Source organism: Toxoplasma gondii, chromosome V (genome assembly GCF_000006565.2).
Source record: "Toxoplasma gondii ME49 chromosome V, whole genome shotgun sequence".
Taxonomy (NCBI): Eukaryota; Apicomplexa; class Conoidasida; order Eucoccidiorida; family Sarcocystidae; genus Toxoplasma; species Toxoplasma gondii.
In genome coordinates this window covers 457840-476785 of record NC_031472.1, presented here as the reverse complement: position 1 = coordinate 476785, position 18946 = coordinate 457840, and the positions used below count along the sequence as shown (strand labels likewise).

The 18946-nt window shown below is 50.8% G+C and overlaps 4 protein-coding genes across 4 annotated transcripts; 1 reads left to right on the top strand and 3 right to left on the bottom strand.

Moving 5' to 3' along the window:
• Nucleotides 1–1795: 1795 nt before the first annotated feature.
• TGME49_220585 (hypothetical protein) lies at nt 1796–5500 on the bottom strand (the record flags this gene model as incomplete). The annotated part of the gene is made up of 1 exon (XM_002371541.2): nt 1796–5500. The coding sequence occupies one exon, from the start codon at nt 5498–5500 to the stop codon at nt 1796–1798; it is 3705 nt and encodes a 1234-aa protein (XP_002371582.2).
• A 775-nt stretch (nt 5501–6275) lies between these two features.
• TGME49_220580 (hypothetical protein) lies at nt 6276–6776 on the bottom strand (the record flags this gene model as incomplete). The annotated part of the gene is made up of 1 exon (XM_002371540.1): nt 6276–6776. One exon carries the CDS (start codon nt 6774–6776, stop codon nt 6276–6278), a length of 501 nt encoding a protein of 166 aa, XP_002371581.1.
• Nucleotides 6777–6788: 12 nt separating this feature from the next.
• Nucleotides 6789–15021, top strand: TGME49_220570 (hypothetical protein). The gene is made up of 10 exons (XM_018779894.1): nt 6789–7342; nt 8260–8718; nt 9365–9545; nt 9869–10010; nt 10477–10525; nt 11011–11118; nt 11399–11449; nt 11747–11961; nt 12272–12726; nt 13113–15021. The coding sequence occupies exons 1-10, from the start codon at nt 6989–6991 to the stop codon at nt 13199–13201; spliced, it is 2103 nt and encodes a 700-aa protein (XP_018637846.1). The 5' UTR covers nt 6789–6988; the 3' UTR covers nt 13202–15021.
• On the bottom strand, nt 14865–18540 carry TGME49_220560 (hypothetical protein; the record flags this gene model as incomplete). Its single annotated transcript, XM_018779893.1, has 6 exons — nt 14865–15411; nt 15779–15983; nt 16679–16762; nt 17067–17221; nt 17688–18054; nt 18397–18540. The coding sequence occupies 6 exons, from the start codon at nt 18538–18540 to the stop codon at nt 15092–15094; spliced, it is 1275 nt and encodes a 424-aa protein (XP_018637845.1). The 3' UTR covers nt 14865–15091.
• Between the last annotated feature and the right edge of the window lie 406 nt (nt 18541–18946).

Below are 18946 nucleotides of genomic sequence, written 5' to 3'. Positions count from 1 at the left end.
AAAAAGGGACGTTAAATTTGCAGCTATAACCGTAGCCTGCGGTCGTCCTCGTGCGCAGTGGTGCTTGGGAATTGTCTTTGTTCTTCTCATTTATGCCTAATTTTGTCTTAGTTTCTCGCTCTTGTCAATTAGCAACAAAAAGAACGGCACTAGCCGTTTGATTCATGAAAACCTTTCCTTTCTTCTTCAGACCACATAAGAGGGAGCAGGGTGTCCACTGGTGTTTGCTCATGACGACAGACTCACCTCAAAGTTGTGCCCCTGTCTACTCTCGAGTCACAGAAACTTTCTTTTATTCACCTTGTGCGTGTTCTTTACTATATTGCCTGGTTGCCTCCTGTGCCTGCAGATGCATTCTCTTGTATCTTCAGAATTCGTGTTTTCCATGGTTCTATAGTTTTCACTGAAGAGCCTTTGCTATTTGCTGGAGAGGGCGAAGAGGGTAACTTTGGTTACACTCCTGTGGAGACGAAGCAGAAGGTAAAATAGTTGTAGCGGGAGACGATGAGAACTGGTCGACACTTGTATTCCCCAAGTTAATGGAAGGGCGAATAGAGGTGGCTTTCGTTCTACACCCTGGTGCTCCAGCAGAGGCAGCGCTGGAAATAGAAGCGTAAAACCATGAGGGTGACGTCAATGGGGAAGCACGACGTTCACCCCCTTTTTGTTGTTTCTTTCCTTGACAGGGACAGATCGGGAAAAGGGGGTGCTTTGGAGGGAAGTGGAACTGGACCCCACTAGGAAGACCATGAACCTGCAGGACTTCTTGTTTGCTTCCTTATCGCTCTCGACAGTTTCTGCGTCTCCCCCCCTTCCGACGAAGAGGACGAAAACGTGGCAGGAATCCTGCTTCTTTCATCTTTTCTCTCAGCGTGTCAAAGACTCTGACTGTCAGCTTCTCCCGAGAGGGAGCTTTCTTGCGAGGGTGCATCGGACGGGGATGACGAGGCAGACGAAGGAGACGACGAAGAAAAGGATTCTCTTCGGCGCCTACCACTGTCACTTTGCTTTCGAGTTTTGGAATTGTCCTGGTGTTGGGAGGAAGCAGAGCGATTCATTTTCATATTTTCGTGTTCTATTCTCTCCTTTTTCCCTCGTCCTTCACGGCTGCCTGAGAATGTCTGGTCGTCGGCAACCCTAGATGAAGGTGAAGGGGCAAAATGAACGCTTTTGGAGCTACGTCTGCTATATGAATCACTCATTTTCTTGTTTATTTTTCTTTTGCCTCTCCACCCACCCATCCAAGACGTCTTGCCGTCATCTCTTCTTGTCTGAGATAAGATGAGATGACTTCGACGTGCGGCAGGGGAACTGCTCGGAGGTCCTGCAGTGTCACTGTCGTTCCTTTTCTGCCTCGGGACTCTTTGTTTTCTTTCGTCTTCCTCTTCGTCATCGCTACTGGTTGACAAGACGTGTCTCCCAACAGCAGAGCGTTTGTTAGCGAAGCGTTCGAGGGGAGTTGACACCAGTTTTTCTGTGCTCGGTCCTGCATCGCTGTTTGATGAACTGTTTTCTCCTTTAAAAACACGCTGTGCCTCTAACTTGTTTCCTAGCAGTTTATCTCCTCGATTCGCGGTGCAATTGCCTTCGGGTTCGTGTTCGGCTTCAGTGTCACTGTTTGATTCACGTAGACTGTCATCTCCATGTGAAGATGAGTCTCTTTTGTTACCTTCGCGAGGACGCACGTTTACGGCGGGACTGCTCGACCTCGAGCTGCTGTCTGTCTCTGATACCGGCGACTCTGTGTTCATTCTTTCTGGCGGTGAAGTGGAACGAGTGTCTTCTTTCCCTTTGTCTATTGCTTCGTCACCTTCTCTGCTCTTCTTGTGGCTGTTGTCACTCCCCTCAGACTCACTAGAATTGCTTCCACGACCGTAGCTATCGCTACCAGAGCTGGCGTCGGCCCCTTCGTACTCTCGTTTCGTTTTTTCTTTTCTCTGGCTACAAGCATGCTTCTGTGGTTCTGTGTCGCCTGCAGCTGTTTCGTTGTCTCGTGATGGTCCCTGTCTCCCTTTGCTGTCCCCTTTTGCCCCGTTTTCTTTTCTTCGTCCATGCTTGCAGATGTCGCCGCGCGTAATCCGTCTCCAAATGCCGCTTTCACCTTTGTTATTCTTTCTTCCTCCCGCAGTTCCGAACCTTTCAGCAATGTCGCAATTTCTTTTCTTCGTCGTGCGTTTTCCGCGCGCTGCTGAGCGACCCTGTCTCTCGCGAGAGCGAGACTCTGTCGATGCTTCTTCCGTGCTTCTTCCCACAAAAGTTCAGAAACGCTTCTTCGTTCATTTTCACCAGGTTCGTTGCGCTTCGCTCCCTCGAATTTATTGCCCTTTTGTCTACTCCCCCTCCTCACTTCCATATGTGTCTCTTCCTCCTCTCGCTCTTTCTCGTTTCTCCTCAGAACTGCTAAACACGGCTGCCTTCTCTCTCTTGTTTCCGGTTCCTCGCCGTTTCTAGTGCTCCCCACAGATGCACATTTGTTTCTCTTTAGACGTGTGCTGAACGAACGAAATGCCTGTACATACCGTGTCGCGCTATTGCACTCAGATCTAGGGTATGGAAACTCATCAATGCAGACAGAGTGCCGCTCCTCCGGGTCTGTCGTTGTTTTTGTCTTCATTTCTCCCCCAAACTTTGAAGAATCAGAAACACTGCATACCGCGTGGGGGCCAGAGACACTTTCTGGCTTGGGAGGTGACAAGTTGGCGTTTCTGTTTCCAAAGTGGTACACCGCGTCCCTGTTTTGAGGCGACAAAATTCGATGTTTGCTCGTCTGGCAAAGACTGGCCCTTCGTCCAGCTTGTTCCAGCACCGGTCCTCCCACATCTCGCGTTCTTTCTGTCTGGCGTTTCTCTCTCTGAAGCACTTTGGGAGCAGAGCCTGAGATATCGCTTTGAGTTTCCCTTGACTGTTCTCCTCTAAGACAGCCGACCAAGTCTCTCTCACTCTGCCAAGGGGCCGAATGCGACACACCGACCTTTTCCTCGTCCGAATCTCTGACGTTTATCCTCCCCTTCTGCTCCGTTTCCTCGATAGAATGTGACCGTAGATGTTTCGCGCCGCGCTCATCTTGAGAAGACGTTCTGCTTCTGAGGACTCGAATAGTCGCTTTCTGGAGCTTCCAGAGTTCGGCCAGTGATTGACACGTGGGCTGCGGGGACGACCATGATGACAGACATGAAGAAGAACAGGGCCATAGCGACATGGGAGAGGCAGAGGGGCATGAAGAACGAGCAGAAGGGAAGGAAGAAGAGGGAAAACGATATAGATTGGCATAGACTTGATTTTTCTTCTCTCGAATGCCCCTGTGTGGGCATGCTCCGTGCTCAGGTAGTAGATGGACCCGAGAGATTGTCCGAGAGTCTCTCTCTGCTTCGTCTTTTTCTCTTTTCGTGCCATCTTCTTCACGGCCCCAACCGATGCGGGACGAAGGACGCACGTCTGCTGTCTGACTGTGCTGTGACATTGACTTTTTGCCTTCATCTATGAAAGCGCCGGCGTTGAATTTGTCTCTCGCCTCATAACATGATGCCGTGGCGTCTTTCTGACGATAGCGAAGGAAGCTGCTCCAAGTTCGCTCTTTGTCTTCCTGGACATTTCCTGTTCCTTCTTCGTCCTGTTCAGGTTCCCTCTTTCTCTCAGGCTTTCCTTGTCTCTCTTTGTCACGCACCCCGCTTCCGCCCTCGTCTGCCTCTATTTTCACCCATGAGTTGTCCTCTATTTCTGCGCAGCCGACCTGCTCGCGTTTTTTGATAGCTTTCCCTTCTTGCCCCTTCTCTTCTGTTCTGTCTCTTTCCTCTCTTTCTCGACCCCTCCGTTCATTCATCCCGATGCTCCACGCACTATGAGGATATTCGCCGGCAGAGACAGAGCACATCAGCCGGCAGAACACGGAGACGAGGTTCCGTATCTCCTTTAAATGTGTTTCAGCCTTCTGAGCGTCTCTACCCTCTTTGCTTTGGTGGAACCTATCGTCTCCAGTATTGCGCAAGGCCGGTAAAGACGACGCCTTTTTCAGACGAGGGGGACCAAAAGAAGCTGTCGCCCACCTGGAGCTTGCTTCTGTTCTTTGTCTAGGGCCAGCAGGCATCGAAGAGGATTTTGAAGACCCTTTTTCGTCTTTTAGGTTTAAATCACGCGTCGTTCTTCTTGGACCTTGCTTCTCCGCGAGGCTTTGTCCTCCAGAACGCTTCCCTTCTTCTTCCACACGTTCTCCCTTCGCTCCTTCGCTTCGCCCTTGGATTCCTGTGTCACGCTCTTTTTCTTCGTTTTTCTGGGCTATTCCCCCTCTCGTCTCTCCGTCCGTCTCCACTCCTTTACGCCCTCTCTCCTCTCCCTCCCTGTCTCCGTTCTCCCCGCCCCTGTCTCCTGCCCCTTGTGCCAATCCGCTCTTCGCCGCCAAGAGGCCTTTTGCTTGTTCGCAAATTTGTCTCTCAGGCTGTCCTTCACAACTGCGGGAAACCGAGGAGGAGCGATGCGAACTCACGGGCAGGACAGGCGAATCAGAGGAAAGCACCGAAGAAGCCGGGGCAGGCACAGTGAGGAGACGAGGGAGACTCCGGAAGCTGGGGAACCCGTATCGAGGTAGGAAAGCGAATTTAGTTTTTGTGAAACCTAACCTATACATGGACGAGCCTGGACGATAAAGCGGCGGTTCGGGGATAGTGAAAGATGTGCTCGCTGCTCTCTCAAGTCGAAGAGAACTGCGAGGCGGCAAAACAACCACGCCCGGTCTTTGGCTAACGTCTAGAGTGTCTAGACTCCAGCGATGAGGCGTACAGATCTTCTGGCAAGATGGGGAAAACAACGAGGGGCCTCTCTCTGCCAAACGAGGGGAGCAACTCGTTGAAGGGTACGGACGAATAGCGGGGCCTCCCGGATTCGAAAGTGACTCCACTGCACCCGGTGGGGGGCGCAGGTGAGCAGCTGCGGGAGGAGCATAGAGAGGAGAACGGAGGGGCGAAGAGAAGAGAAAGGGGAAAGGGAGGACAGGACATGAAGCCGACGAACGGAGACAGGACGCCTCCTTTGTTTTGGTGGAGACAGGAGAACAAACGGCGCGTGGAGACTCTGAAGAGCCACTGGAGGTGTGGCGCAAGGATGCGGACTGAACGGGGAGGGAAGGCGAGTGAGAAGAAGAGAGGCTGTGCTTCTGCACTCGAGCCGGGTTTCCTGACTGTCTTCCTTTCTCCTTAGCATGCAACGAAGAGGAAGAGACAGATGCCAAAAGTGGATGACCTGATGACCCACCACTGGGACGGCCCGACAATGAGGCTCCCCTCCGTCGTCCCGTGGTAGAAGTCGATGTTGAAACAGAAATGCTAGAGGACAAAATCGTTCGCTTTTTGCAGTTGACACTCTTGTTCGTGTTCCTGCCTTCTTTCCGTTTTGATGAAGGAAGGGCGGGAGTTCGAGTAACATCCTCGCGGTTTAATTCGCCGCCTTCCCCACTCCTTTCACCTGAGAGAGATGAAATACCATCGTGGGGGTCCCCTAAGGTCCTCATTGTCATTCTCGTTTTCGATAAACTTTTTCGGTTTTGCGGCGGAGCCTAGGTTCTCTTCCTCAGAGCCTGTGCCCTCGCATCTGAAGCAGAGGCCCCGCTGTGATTCAAATTGCCTGCACAGCGACCAGAAGCCTGTGAATGAAAATTTTCTCTCGGGCGTCTACGTAGCTCCCGCAGCCTCCTCGCCTTTGAAAATCTTTTAGCGTTTATAGTTCGTGCACAGCCCCATAGAAACGTTTCTGACTGATCTTAGGAGAACTTGGGATATAGGAAAGAGAACAACCTAGGGCCTGCTACACTTTGATAGCATTACATCTTTTTGAGTTAGCTTCTGTCTATTTGCATCTGTATCTACAGTATATCAATCTCGCATTTTCTTCAGAGGTGGAAATGACCGGGTTCAAGCGCTGCAGAAACCTAACAAAACGGGCAAAAGCTTCTCCCCAGTCTATGAACGCTGCACCTGAACTCATGTTCCGGCCGCCAGCTTCCAATGTGCTCTCTACGCGGTGGCTGAGACATCGTGTGGATCGCCTAAACCAAGATCTCAGCTCTACCTCCTCTGCAGCTCTTCAAAACGGCGATATGAAGAGAACAAAAATCACTCATCACAAAGATAGGCAAATTCATCGTCAGTCAGCTTGCAAGCCAGCACACTCAGCTTTTCCTGGAGGAATGTTTTCTTCCAGAAAGGGATTATGGTTCAAAAGAGATACCGGGAAGAAACCGAGATGCATTTCAGTTTCTCCCTTTCGCGTTTGAAATATGGTTGAAATCACCTTCGTTTCCGAAAAAGATCAATTGCCCTGTCCCGTCGCGAAGCTGTACCTCTGGCCCTCTGCATGCGCGAAAAAAAATCGTCGCTGGGCGAAGAGCATAGAGATCGGGAATGGTCCAGAGCCTGTAGACGGGAAACTGTTGAATTTTCTCTCTCTAGCGGTTGATGAAAATCAAAATGAATTTCTGAGGAGGAAGACTTCTTCCCTTCTCTCCTGCGGTCAGCAGGCCGTCTCCCAAGCAACGGCGAGAAGGGAATCCGGCGAGACACGACTTCGTTGGCTGCTGCAGAGTTAAGTTTACTTGCTCGTCTCCTTTTCTCCAGCTTTCCACCGTTTTTCATGCACTCTTGAGAAAAAACGCTTATCTCTGCATATGGCTGCCTCCTGCGCCGTCTTGAGTCCGGTCGTGCCTCTTCCTCGTCGCCGGTTTTCATCGTCTCTCTTTGTCCGGTTGGACGCGTGCGGAAGTTGACTAAAAAGCCGAAAGAAAAAGACATTTCCCCTCTGTTTTCGATTTCCTTTCCTGTCTCGTAAAGTTGTGGATCTCCTTTTCGTCTCTCCCGCTTCGGTCCTTGCTTCCAACAGACAAATCAAGGAGGAAGTCACACGTCAGGGCAGAGGAAGAAGTAGGAGGGGCGGCGAGAGAGGTTGGGCGGATGGCAGAAAGGAAGAAGGAGAAGAAAAAGGCGTCGTTGGAGAAGGGAACTGCATGAGATTCAGGGAAAACGATAATTGCTGGAAAGAACAGGAAATAAGTACAGGTCCACTCCGTCTTCTTCCGTCGCGTGTGGTCTCCAAGATGGCAGACGCGGCTTTCTCAGCCTCACTACTTTCTTCTTTCTCTTTGGTCGACGAAGGGAAGCGAAGAGAACCGATATGGCACGACAGCGTCAGGGCGCCTGTTGTGTCGCATCGCTCTCTGCTAGCGGCCTCGGAAATCTCACCAGGCTTGCACAACACTCTCTGCGTCCTTGCCGGCATCCTGCTTCTTCTTTGGCTGATCCATCTCCTTAGACGGCTTGTCAAAGCGGACAAAGTTCGACGCCAGTTCGCCGTTCAACAGGTATGCTCCCTGAAGCTCTCAAAAGGGCCAAAGCATGTGTCTTCGTCGTCTCTTTTTCTCCCCTTTTCTCTGTTCCGCATCCGGTGGCACATCCTGACGGTTTTGTGCGCCTGCGCGGAGTAGTTCTGTGCTTTTTGTGCTTCCTTACACAGTTTTAAATGAAAGATGATGGCCCAATTCTCAAAAAGAACAGACGGACTCTCGACATGCGGAACCGACCGTACGTGTTTTCCCCGGGACGGTCCACCATCGCTCGCTAGCTAAATCCTGTGTCAACACCGTTGTAAAGTCTTTTCATGTTGAAGTTTCGTTGGGGGAGGACCGGTAGGTCCTGTTGCCACTGTTATCCATAGCGTAACTTCGCCTGTTGAGCGACCAAGCACCTCGTGCATATCTGCAACAGAACTACCAAGCACCGAGGTTCTGACACTCTCCTAGAATTGGAACTCGAGTTTGCAAATGCACTTCCGTGTGCATCGGGAATTGTAGCTCCCGAGCGAAGCGGTCATGAGCAGCACATATAAAGGTCTTGGATCCGGAAAGTCTCGCTTCAGTTGTTTCGCGACTCGTGTCTGGCAGTGACACTGCGTGGGCTACCGGGAGAGCCGTCTCTTTTCTGTTTCAAACGCTCCCGGACGCAAGTGATCTGTCTTTTTCTCTCCGGGTCTTCCCTCCACACGCTGATGTTTTAGCGCCGTGGCACAGTTCCAAAAGCAGCCTGCTCTGTGAGCGTCGAGATGATCAGCGTCTCTTTCGTCTTCTCTTTCTTATCGGTTCTCCCCAAAAAAGCGTTCACCGGCGTTGCCAGGCCTCATCGTCGCCACGGCCAGACTCCGCGTGGTTTGTCAGTGCATGATGAAGGACGAAAACGCGGGGTGCTACTCGGTTTGTCGCATGCGTTTTTTGTTTTGGCGCAGCACCCTCTGCATCTTCGTGGGCTCGCAGGATATTCGGAGGACCTGCAGCGTCTCTTTCGCATCCACTTTGAGAAGCTTGTCCGGAATTACAATCCCGCCTCGCCTCTCGCCATTCTCCGGGTTCGCGTAGCTGCTCAAACGAAGTCTGTTCTCTTTCTTCCCTGCACCTCGTCTCCGTCTGGCTCTTCGGTTCCTCTTTCTTCTTCTGCTTCGTCGCATGCCTCTCCTTCGTTTTCTTTCCTGCCTTCTCACGGCGAGGACCGGCAGACCGACAGCAGATTCAGACTCGCCACAAGCGGCGGGGATGCACGAGGAACGAGCGAAGAGCAGAAAGGGACGGCAGTGGCTCTGGCTGTCGGGCCGGGGGGCCGGGGAGACGTCGAATTGGTCGTCGATGCATGCGACGCAGCGACGGTCATCGTTTACTGGGGAGTTGATGCACGTGCGCTGCAGAAAGCGGTGAGTGACAGAGGACTTTAACGAGAAAGAGAAAGGAGAGGGTGCCAACAGAAGAGTCGGTGTGAGCCACAGGAGGGCGAGGAGGGAGAGAGATCGTGGAACGAACAAGGCGAAGTCAAGGCGAGGTCAGAGGCACAAGGGAGAGAGGACGAAGAAGGGAGGCGGCGATGCCACGGAGAAGGGTGAGGGGAACTTGAGACGAAAAAACGGGAAGCGAGGGAGATGAGTATAACGAGAGAACGAAGAGGAAGGTGAAGAACAGAGAACAGTTAGGACAGAAGGATGCCAGAGAAGAGGACAGTGATGCGGTACGGCACTGTGTATAGGGGCAGGCGGTGCACGTCTCGTTGGAGTCCACGAAAGGAAACAGGACAAAAACGTACGAATGAAAAAACACGACGAACGCAGGAGAGACCGGAGAGGGCAAAGTGGAATCGGAGGAACAGAGAGAAATGGCTGTGATTGCTCACTGGGGCCTTTTGCGATCTCACACGATTCAACAGATCTCGTGTATTTCCTCGGGCCTTAGGGTTGCCCTCCTTCTGCTCGTCTCTGATGCGCTTCACATGCGGGCTCTGGGCGTTCGCTGTGCGCTGGAGGTCGGCTTGCCGCTGTTTCTCCTTCGTGCTTTTTCCCGCCTTCTCAGCTCACCAAAAAGGCAGACGAAGTGAGCATTTGCCTGGGAAGTCTCGACGGGCCTCTCCACCTTCCGCGCTCTCTTCGGAGAATCTTCGGCGTGCGCCGTCTTGCTTCCTCTCGGCCCACACGACGTTCTGCCGTCCACCCCGATGCCTCGCGTTCTCTTCTCGAGTTAGAAGGGAGAGAAGGTAAGTGCAGCCCAGAGACACCGACGAAGGCGAGGACAGAAGACTCCAGAGGCACCACGTTCGAGATACCCTTTCGGGGTCACGCAAGTCCAAAGAAGTAACGTGCAGTTTTTTCAGATTTGCGAATCTAAGCTTCGTTCGAGTGTGCGGTTGTCCTGCGACGCATGCGGTGCTCAAGCCGCTCCGTGTCCGCAGGCGTTCTGTTGCTTAGGCGAGAGAATGCTTTCCCTTTGTCTGGCTGCTGATTCGTGTGGTTTGTATGGCGCTAGATCCGCTGCTTCACTTTTTATTCGGATTCCTTTCTTTTTTTCGGTGTGATTCAGGGCAGGCGTCATCGGGGCCGGACAGGGAGAGGGAGGGCGAGAGACTGTCATTGTCAGAGCAGGGTGGAAGCACTGGAGCTCCTCTCTCTTCCCCGCCTCTCCTTACATCTTCCGAATATCGCCTGCGATCTGCTGAAGTCAGGTGAGCGGGAAGAAATCCGTTACCTTGAACCCATCTGCCAAAAGTGTTTCTGATCCATGTAACTATATACATATTTATGTACTGCATTATATTTGTTTATATATATATATATATACATACATATACGTAAACTTGTGTGTGAATGTACGAGTCATATATGCATGCATCTTATAGTTATATCCCTTCAAGCGTCCTTCCCTGTTCGTTCTTTCTTCGTTTTTCCCTTGTCGAGGAACTTAGTGGCTGTTGCTGTCGAGCATCCAGGCTCTGTCGAGCTATGCGCCTCTGTCTCTTCGCGGCTTCCTTTCTTCTTGTTTTTCGTCCACGCAAATCCGCGACAAGTGTACTTCAGGTTCTGAGAGACGACTCAGTCCTCGTTAGAGTGATAGTTTGTTATTCTCTGATGGCTTTCGTTCCTCTCTTTCCATGCGTGTCGAGCGGGCGCAGTTTTTTATCTCTGTTGCAGAATAGAAGCTGGTATGAATCAGCGCGTGCGGATTTCTCCTTTGGATCCGGTGAGTGGCCTCTTAAAAAGCGGAAGAAGGCGGGCAAGGATACCACAAAACCAGATGTGAGGAAAGCATGGGAGCGTTTTCAAGAGGACACGGAAGGGAAACATATTTCGCAACGTGAACTGTGCCGGACGATAGTGGGGGTTTGCTGTTTTGCCGCTTCAGTCTGCTCACCAACTGAACAAAACCACGAGACGACAATCTGCGTAAAGGAAGCTCATTCTGTGTCTCAGTCGCCTCCAGACGTTTTGAGGTCAGGCTTTTCCGCATCTCTGGTCACGTCAAGGGAGAGAAGGCACCGTATCTGCATCAGTCGAAATGAGAATGGAAAAACGAGTTGGACTGCCGGCTTAGATATCTTGAATATGTTTGCTTTCCGGATTTTCGTTTCGCCGCTTTGTCTTTTTCCCGAACCCTGTCGGCACACCACCAAGTCAAGTTCTGTATTTTTCTCTGTCTGTGCATTTGGGGCTCCATGAATTCTGCAGAAGGCAACGCTGGGCAGCTTTGCGCCAGTGGAGACCGCCGACGCACCAAGCGTTGAAGACAGAGCCGAGCTTCCATTGATTGTCGTTGCTTCTCTTCTCTCGCATTCAGTAAGCGTTTGTTGGTTCCCAAGCGAATATTAAGGCACATGTACAGCTTGTGTGGAAGCCTTGGGTGTTCATATATACGGCTTTGCTTCTGCATGCGTCTTCCCGTGATGTCGCCTGTTCGGGGAAGAGACGCTACGATGGCGCTGTCAACACTCGTAGTTCAAATCACAAGTACAAAGTGCGCCTTCTTAATCCTTCTGGTGACTCGTGCCTGTGTTGTGCGTGTGGAGTGAGGGAGAAATAAAGAGACGGCGTTCTGGGGTGTCGTCTGTTTTTGCAGCATCAGCGCATGAGCGAGGTGGGCCATCTCGGCGCTGTGTCCGTATCCGAGGTGAGGAGGGCGAACGATGCGACAAGCGTTTTTACGTGGTAGTGCTGAAAACACAAAAACCTGATCGTGTAATGAAGGATCGTGACGTAGCCTTCCTCTGCTCCAGATCTAGTAGCGTCATGGTTCACATGCGTATTACACACGTAGGTCGGTAGGTGGAGAGGCGCCTGCGTTTTCGTGGACGCGGATGTACGTAGCTTAAGGGAAAGATTGACGCAAATCTGTGAAAACTATACGACACGGACTTTGTTATGTGTAGTGATGAATGTTGCTGTTTTTCGTGCTTCTCGTTCTTAGGCTTCTACACACGTTCTCATCCTCCGTAGAAGTCCGCAGAACTCATCCTCTCTCGGCCTTGAGTTGGCAAAGGAGGTCGTTCTGGGCGGCGGCCTCATGAGAGCGCAAGAGCGCCTAGACGTGTATGGACTTGAAGAAGGAGATACGATTGGCGGAGAGACAGAATGCTTGGTTTGTATGACGAACGCGAAAGACGTGATGCTGTACCCCTGCAGGTGAGACAAAAGTAGGCAAAGTTGAAGGGTCGCCGCCATCATCTGGAGTAAGGTACATCACTGTTTCTGTTTCTCAAGTCCATTCGACCCACGGGAGGAGCTACGCTGCCCGGAGGCGGTCATGAGAGTTCGAGAATCGCTCGGTAATGTTACCAGTGGGGATATCGTTGAATTTGTTTTCCTTCTTCTGTCATTCTATGCCTTTCGCCTTTTCCTACCTCTGTGGTGTCCTCTCTGTGCTTGGACCGGAAATTGCTTCACCACGGCGTGGTCACTTGTTTCTGAGACGTCCTGTCGTCTCTGTTCGCAGGCACTGCTCGCTCTGCTTTGACTGTCTCCGTTCGCTGCACCAGGAACGGTGCCCGATTTGTCGGTCAAATTTCTCAGCCTTTGTGACGTTTCCGTTCAAACGGGCGCATGCACTGCTTCCCTCGTCTACGCCTTCGCTGTCTTCCCCCTCGTCCTCCAGCGCTCGACCCTCCGTGCCTGCGCCCCCCACTTCCGGGGAGCGAGGAAGAACGGAGAGAGACAGAGACATGTTAGGCTCTCGTCGGAGTCCTCGGTCGCCTTCTGCGTCCCCTGAGAGGCGACGTGGAGATGCCCAGCGGGGAGTTGAGAGGCCCAGAGACGGAAGCGAAGAGGAAGAAGACGATCGGGGGAATGCTACTGCGTCGTCCGGCTCGCGCTTTCGACGCGGGCGGGACAGAAGAAGAGGGAGAGCGCGCGAACGAAGCGAAGGGGTTGAGTCGACAGAAAGTAGCAGAGGTACGCTTTCGTTTCAGAAAGACGGAGTGAGAGTAGACTTTTGGCGGCCGCCTGAGGGAGTGAAATCCCAAAATGACAGAGGGGTTCGTGGGAAGGAAACAGAAGATTCAGAGATAGACTTCAAGCTCACGAAATCAACAACGAAAGGAGACAACGGGCAAGTGCCGGTAACCTGTGTCGCCATAGAAGTGAATATGCGCACTAGATTGCATGCCAGAGAAGAGACCCTAACCTGATTGTCTCGCCTTCCCCGGGCGTTCAACCGCATGCGATTCCATTGTCAACTTGCAGTTTTGTATCTCTCGGTTCCACTGTGCGCAGCATTTTCTCTTTTCTATCCTTCCTATAACTATGTTTCGGCGGCGTTTCGCACGACTGTTCCTCAGGTGTTCCAGGGATGCTCCTAGACCAGCTGCGGCACTACGTGCACTACGACGAGCTTGGCAGCGATGTGCTTTCGGATAGTGACTCATAGACATAGTGTACAAATCCATACCAAAGGGTCTACATGTCACCCTCTTCCGTTTGTGCATACGCGTGCCTGCATGCATGACATGCAAAGGCGAGGTCGGGTGGAGAGGGGCACAGCGTACATGCGTGTGGTGTGAAGCTGGTCGCTTCTTCTCTGAAACAGCTAATTTCATCAAGGTATCTGGGTCACAACGACAGACTTTTTTGGTACGTACACAAGCGCCTTTGTGTACAAAGCCTAACGTGGAAATGCCGTCTCGGTGACAACATACCTGTGTAGGACAATAGAAAAGCGATTTAAACGTCTCCGCAGACGAAGCTCCCGCCTCGCCACAAGACGAGAGTGACAGCAGCTTCGACAGTAAACAAGTGATTTTCTTAATTTCTGGATGTTCTTTTTGGAAATAAATATATGTGTATGTACGTACGTACGCCCGCTTCTACGTTTTGTCTTCCTCTCGGTTGGTTAGCTGACACGGGTTTGGTAAGAGAAAATGCATGCGGTTCACTGACACACAGCTTTCCGGTATGGGTATGCACGGCGTTTTTACTGTAAACCACCTCTTGTTTTCACGCGTTGGACCGGCCTCTCAGCAAACTCCACATTCCTCTTCATTAAGAAGGGTAACAGAAGACGATTAACAGACAGCAAACCTTCTGACCGTGGTAGCAGCCTACTCAGTACCGCTCTCGCGTAACGCTTGTGTCTGTTTCACGAAAGATTCGTAACCCAAATGAAAACAGACAGGTCCCTAATTCACGACCTTCAGTTGCTGGAGGGAGTGACGTGCTTCCACTTGAATTGCCTTCTGAGTTCTCGCAGTTACTGGCCCGCTTGCGTCTACCGGCAAACTCGTCGACTCTGTCGGTCTTTGCTGTCACTGTGCTGCTGCTTGGTAGCATTCTGTTGCTCTCCTTGTCCTTTCCCTCGCGTTCGACCTTCCTCCCGTTGTTATCGATCGCAAGGTAGCTTGAATTCCTGTCGCGACTTCGGGCCCTTGATCCCGTCAACTGTGCCTGCAACTGCGCGCATGAACGTAGAGGACTACGCCGGTAGTGCCGAGTTCTCTGTGTTGTTTTTGTCCTGAGTGTCGCTCGTCTAGCGGTGTTTCGATATGCCTATCCCCGATCCACATGATGGGATTTTAAGACAGCCAAACGTGTTGGATTTCCTCATCTTACGAAATTAACTTTACTCCACATCGGGTGTGTTCTAGGTGGAATGTATGGATTACTGTTATTTCTCGTACTTACAGCGAGCACAGACGCGCACGCGCAAACGAAAAGGGTGAGTTATGGCAACGAAGCACAGACATGGTGTCGCATTCGGGGCGCAGAGTCAGTCGTTACGAAACGATACGAAATGGGGAGAGACACGGCGACTGGAAATGCACGCACATGCACACAACGAGAGACAGCCACCTAGGAGCTGCTGTTTCAACTATGAGTGGAGAGAAAAGGACTCTGACAAGAAGAAACGGTAAAAACAGAGCCGGCGCAAGAACTGTCAATGACGATCAACACAACGTTGTGGCACTGTAACGTTCTATCACCGCTTACCTATCGAGCACCCTATGGAGCAACACATGATACTGGCCATGAGGACAACCAGCAAGCGTTCAAGTTTATGCTTCCTAATCTGCACACATAAGGGTTCTTTTAGAAGGAAATGCATCAGTTATGGACTAGAAGGAAGGCGAATTCACCCCACGAGTGTCCCTATATGAGCGGCCTGTATCTCTCCTGTACCTCCAGCTTTTCTACTCACGAGCAAACCAGCCGGACAACCGCAGTGCCATTTGTGAAATGCCGAACCATGTAAACTCTGCGGGTGATGAACATGTCTTCTGCGTGTTTTGTTGTTATACGGAATCTATTTAATAAATTATACTAGCTATGCACTGATGTGAGGCCGTTTGTACTTGGGACACATATACAGGGACATCTGGCTGCATTCCGTCATTGGAAAATGTTTGGAACCCACCAACCGATCGAGAAGAGATTTGCCGACAAGGGTGGTGAAGAAGAGGACGAGGAAAAGAACACCGCTGATGCTCGGAGGTGCCATTCTGCTTGTCAGATTGATCGTCCCAGCCGTCGAAGCAGAAAGCAACACAAGGCATGACGTCAGTGACGACGACACGGAAGGAACGACGCCTTTCAGGAGAAGCGCTGGACCAAGAATTAGACCTCCGCCTATCCCCACAATAGCGCCTGTTGCCGCGGAGCAGCGGGAGAGACAATACAACAAATCAACGAGTGAAACAGGCGAGTGACGCAGAAGCGCACGACAGCGACAACAAACATGCGATCGAGGAAAGAAAGACCATCTTGTCAACAAAGTGAAGGACTAGTCAGACCAAAAAATGAAAGCATTTGCTGCGCGAGCTGACTCTCTAAGAAGGCGGCAACAACAAGAAAGATACGAGAAGAGTGACTGAAAACATGCTACCATCAAAGTTGTGAGCAGACACGAACGGCACTGGGAAAGAAAGCGATTCAGTTGAATACAAGTGAAAAACAATAATTTTTTCTGAGGAGCAAAAACCTTCGTTTCCTTCTGTATCGCTTGCTCTCATACCTAGCATGCCAGCGAAGAAAGCCTGGGCAAGAAGAAATTGCACGTTGTCTGGGGTAAACTCGATTGAGGAGTAGCACAGCTGGTGGAGACGGAGTCTCTTTTTGTGCCGTTTGAGGAGCTTGTAACCCCATAGAAGCGATGCTGTTGCTAGGAAGAGACAGCCAACCACGTATATTATCCAGTAAGACACTGAGCAGAAGGGGACCTGAGGAGATACAGGAGACGAATGAATATAACAAAAAGAAAACACATAACGACGAAGAACTGATGTAGCTGATGGACTTCCCTTTCTCACGGGAAGCAGCGCCTAAGCCTCATTTAATGCAGTTTTTAGTGGCAGAAGGCCTCCTGCAGACAGCCGTAGCACGATAGGACAAATAAGCGGAAAAGAGACTCACTCTGAAAAAGCTGCAGACGCAATAGCGAGAACACTCAAGGGTGAGAGGATGAATGTGACAACGTGAGCAATCAGCTTACAAGTGATGGTTCTGATAGCTCTTGTTCGCGAAGCACGAAATATGATACCCACCAGCAGGACACAGCTGAGCTGGACGAAACAAAAAATGACTTATTGCACAGTGAAAAAACGAGGAAGAAACGAAAATCGTATGGATGATTACTCGTGCACAGCTGTAGAGCGGCAGCGTTTAAGTAGTCAACGGATATGCCTACGTGTGTGTGCATAATACAGAAGTCACAAAAATATATCACGCTTGAGAAACCCACTGGAACTGGCAGTAACGTTGCAATGTATGCTTCCTTTTGGTGGAACAGGATGGACAACGGCGATGAACGAGAAAACCGAAACCAGAAAATACAGCATCAAATTGCCAGGAAACGAATCTGAGCAACACAGTTTAGCGTAAGACAGGAATCGAAGCATGCTGTGTTCCCTCTTACAACGTGGACGGTGGAACGCTTGCCTCCCTTGATGAATGTGATGGTAAGGTTGATGGTCCAGATCGTGAGCAGGATTGACCACTTCTGCAGCTCAAAACAAAACCGCCACCAAAGGAGCCCTATCGCCTGAAAACGTAAAGGTGGCTTTGATATGGAAGAGGTGAAAAAGTTGAAGAAACGTACAGTGTAGTACATCACACTGGGAAAAGCGCCAAACGTAAAAACTTCTTCATCAAAGCAGGTGGACGGTTATCAGAAACAAGGCCGCCATGGGTTCATGTTGAAGATGCTAACCTGAGAGCAGACACATTTCTTCAGCGAACCGAGTAGCCGGCAGCCAGCATCGATCAAAAATGCTTCGACGACACACGCGCTGAAAAGAACTTACCGTCAGCTCATGCCGTTCCCACAGATACTTGATCGTTTCGAACTCTGTTTTTCTGCGCCGGCGGTCATCACTGTCTAATGCAGCTGCTTGTGTATCTCTTTCCTCCTTGTGAATAACATGTTCATCTTCTGATGATACCAGAACCTCCTGATTCTCTGGTATCGTACGCAAATAGCAGAAGAGGATGCCGAGGAAATTTGGACACAAGCTCCAGGATCTTTACTAGAAGCACAGATGTCCACAAACACGCGCGCCGTTGTTCCTTCACAAGCTAGTGTGAGCAAAACGTTCTACATGTTCATGCATAGCTATACTCGTACGGGCGTCCTTCTTTTGATACGTTGCCCTTCAGCAAGGGTTGATATGGCTAGCGGCTCATCCGTTCTACAGTATTTCAAGTGGCATCCGATCTCTTACAAGGGAATCAAACAAAAGTGTAATACCGTCGGAACAATCGAAACGCGCGCGGCGTCTCAACGATGACACCCTGACGCTGTAGTTGCACCTATAGAACACCGCCAAGTGTCCCCCTCACGCGACCGTGAGGGTATATATAGACACATATCCAGAGAGACACACACAAAGGCGGAGGCAAACCGCCTATAAGCTCGATATGCATACCGCATACGTCGTCGTCCCCTATCCCGCTGGTCTTCTGTTCTTTCTGTGTTTCGTTCCCATCCTGCTTCTTTTCCTCGTCTCCTGCTGCCTTCCTGGTAGTAACCCCCATTTCGCCTGCTGACTGTTGATCCTCCACGGGGACAGCCATCCCCAATCGCCCGCGTGTTTGCTGTGTGTGTTCAGCTGCAGTCAGCTGTGTCTCGTTTCTTGCCCGCTTTGGCTGGTCACAAAGCCGTCGCATAAGACGAATGGTTTCGTATAACAAACACACAACAAGGAGGACAATAATCAACCAAGCAGGCAGCACACGGTTCACGATAACGCCAATCGAAGAGCCACACATCTGCATTGGACCTAGCAGGAGGACCTGCAGCAGAAGACAAGAACAATTCAACGAAGAACAACAAATCGAAACGAAGTGAATTAAAGGAAAAGAAAACGAAGACTCAACCCGCAACAACAGTTTCGACCATGGTGCTACCAACGTAAAATATGGACACAGCACAAATGCTGGTACTATTAGCATGATCAAGGAACTGGGCAAAACTGTGAGTATCGGGTTATAAACTGCAGGAGCGCACGCCTTACTGTGTTCTGCAAGGTTATCTGAGACATACTAGTGAAGTGCGACGAGGAAACAAAGATCGACAAGTTCCTCTCCACTTCATTTGTTTTGATCTCGTGATCTAAACCTGATTTTGTCACCTACCATATCCATATCAATAAGTGGCATATCCACAACGGGGTTGCGGCGAATGAAGTTGAGAATGAGACCTGCAAGGGAACTCCCGGTCATCAAACACTGACTTGTTGCCGTCGCCTCGAAAGTATTAAAACGCATGAGGAGCTGCATAAGCGGGACAAATATCGCTCCACCTGCACCGAAAAGTCGCAAAGAGATGGACGAAATGAAATAGACAGCATCATCGAAGCTACGGCAACACACCTGTCTGTCGAGATCCTGTACAATGACATCTTTCCTCCTTCCGTTTACTAGGTGTTTATACAGACACGAAGGCAATACGCCAACTTAAGTTCAAATATACATGACGCTGTAAGAAATTACCATCCCTTTTCCTTACCGATGTTCTAGCTGTTACACCCTCCCTATGGATTTGTGACCGTCCCGTTTTGCAGTGGCATGTTACAGTACCGTCCACATGCATACTGAAGCAACTGTGCCGACATGCACGTAAATGAGCCGTAGATCTAAGATCCGTGCCTTCACGATCGTTTTTCATTCACAGTCGCTCTCGTAC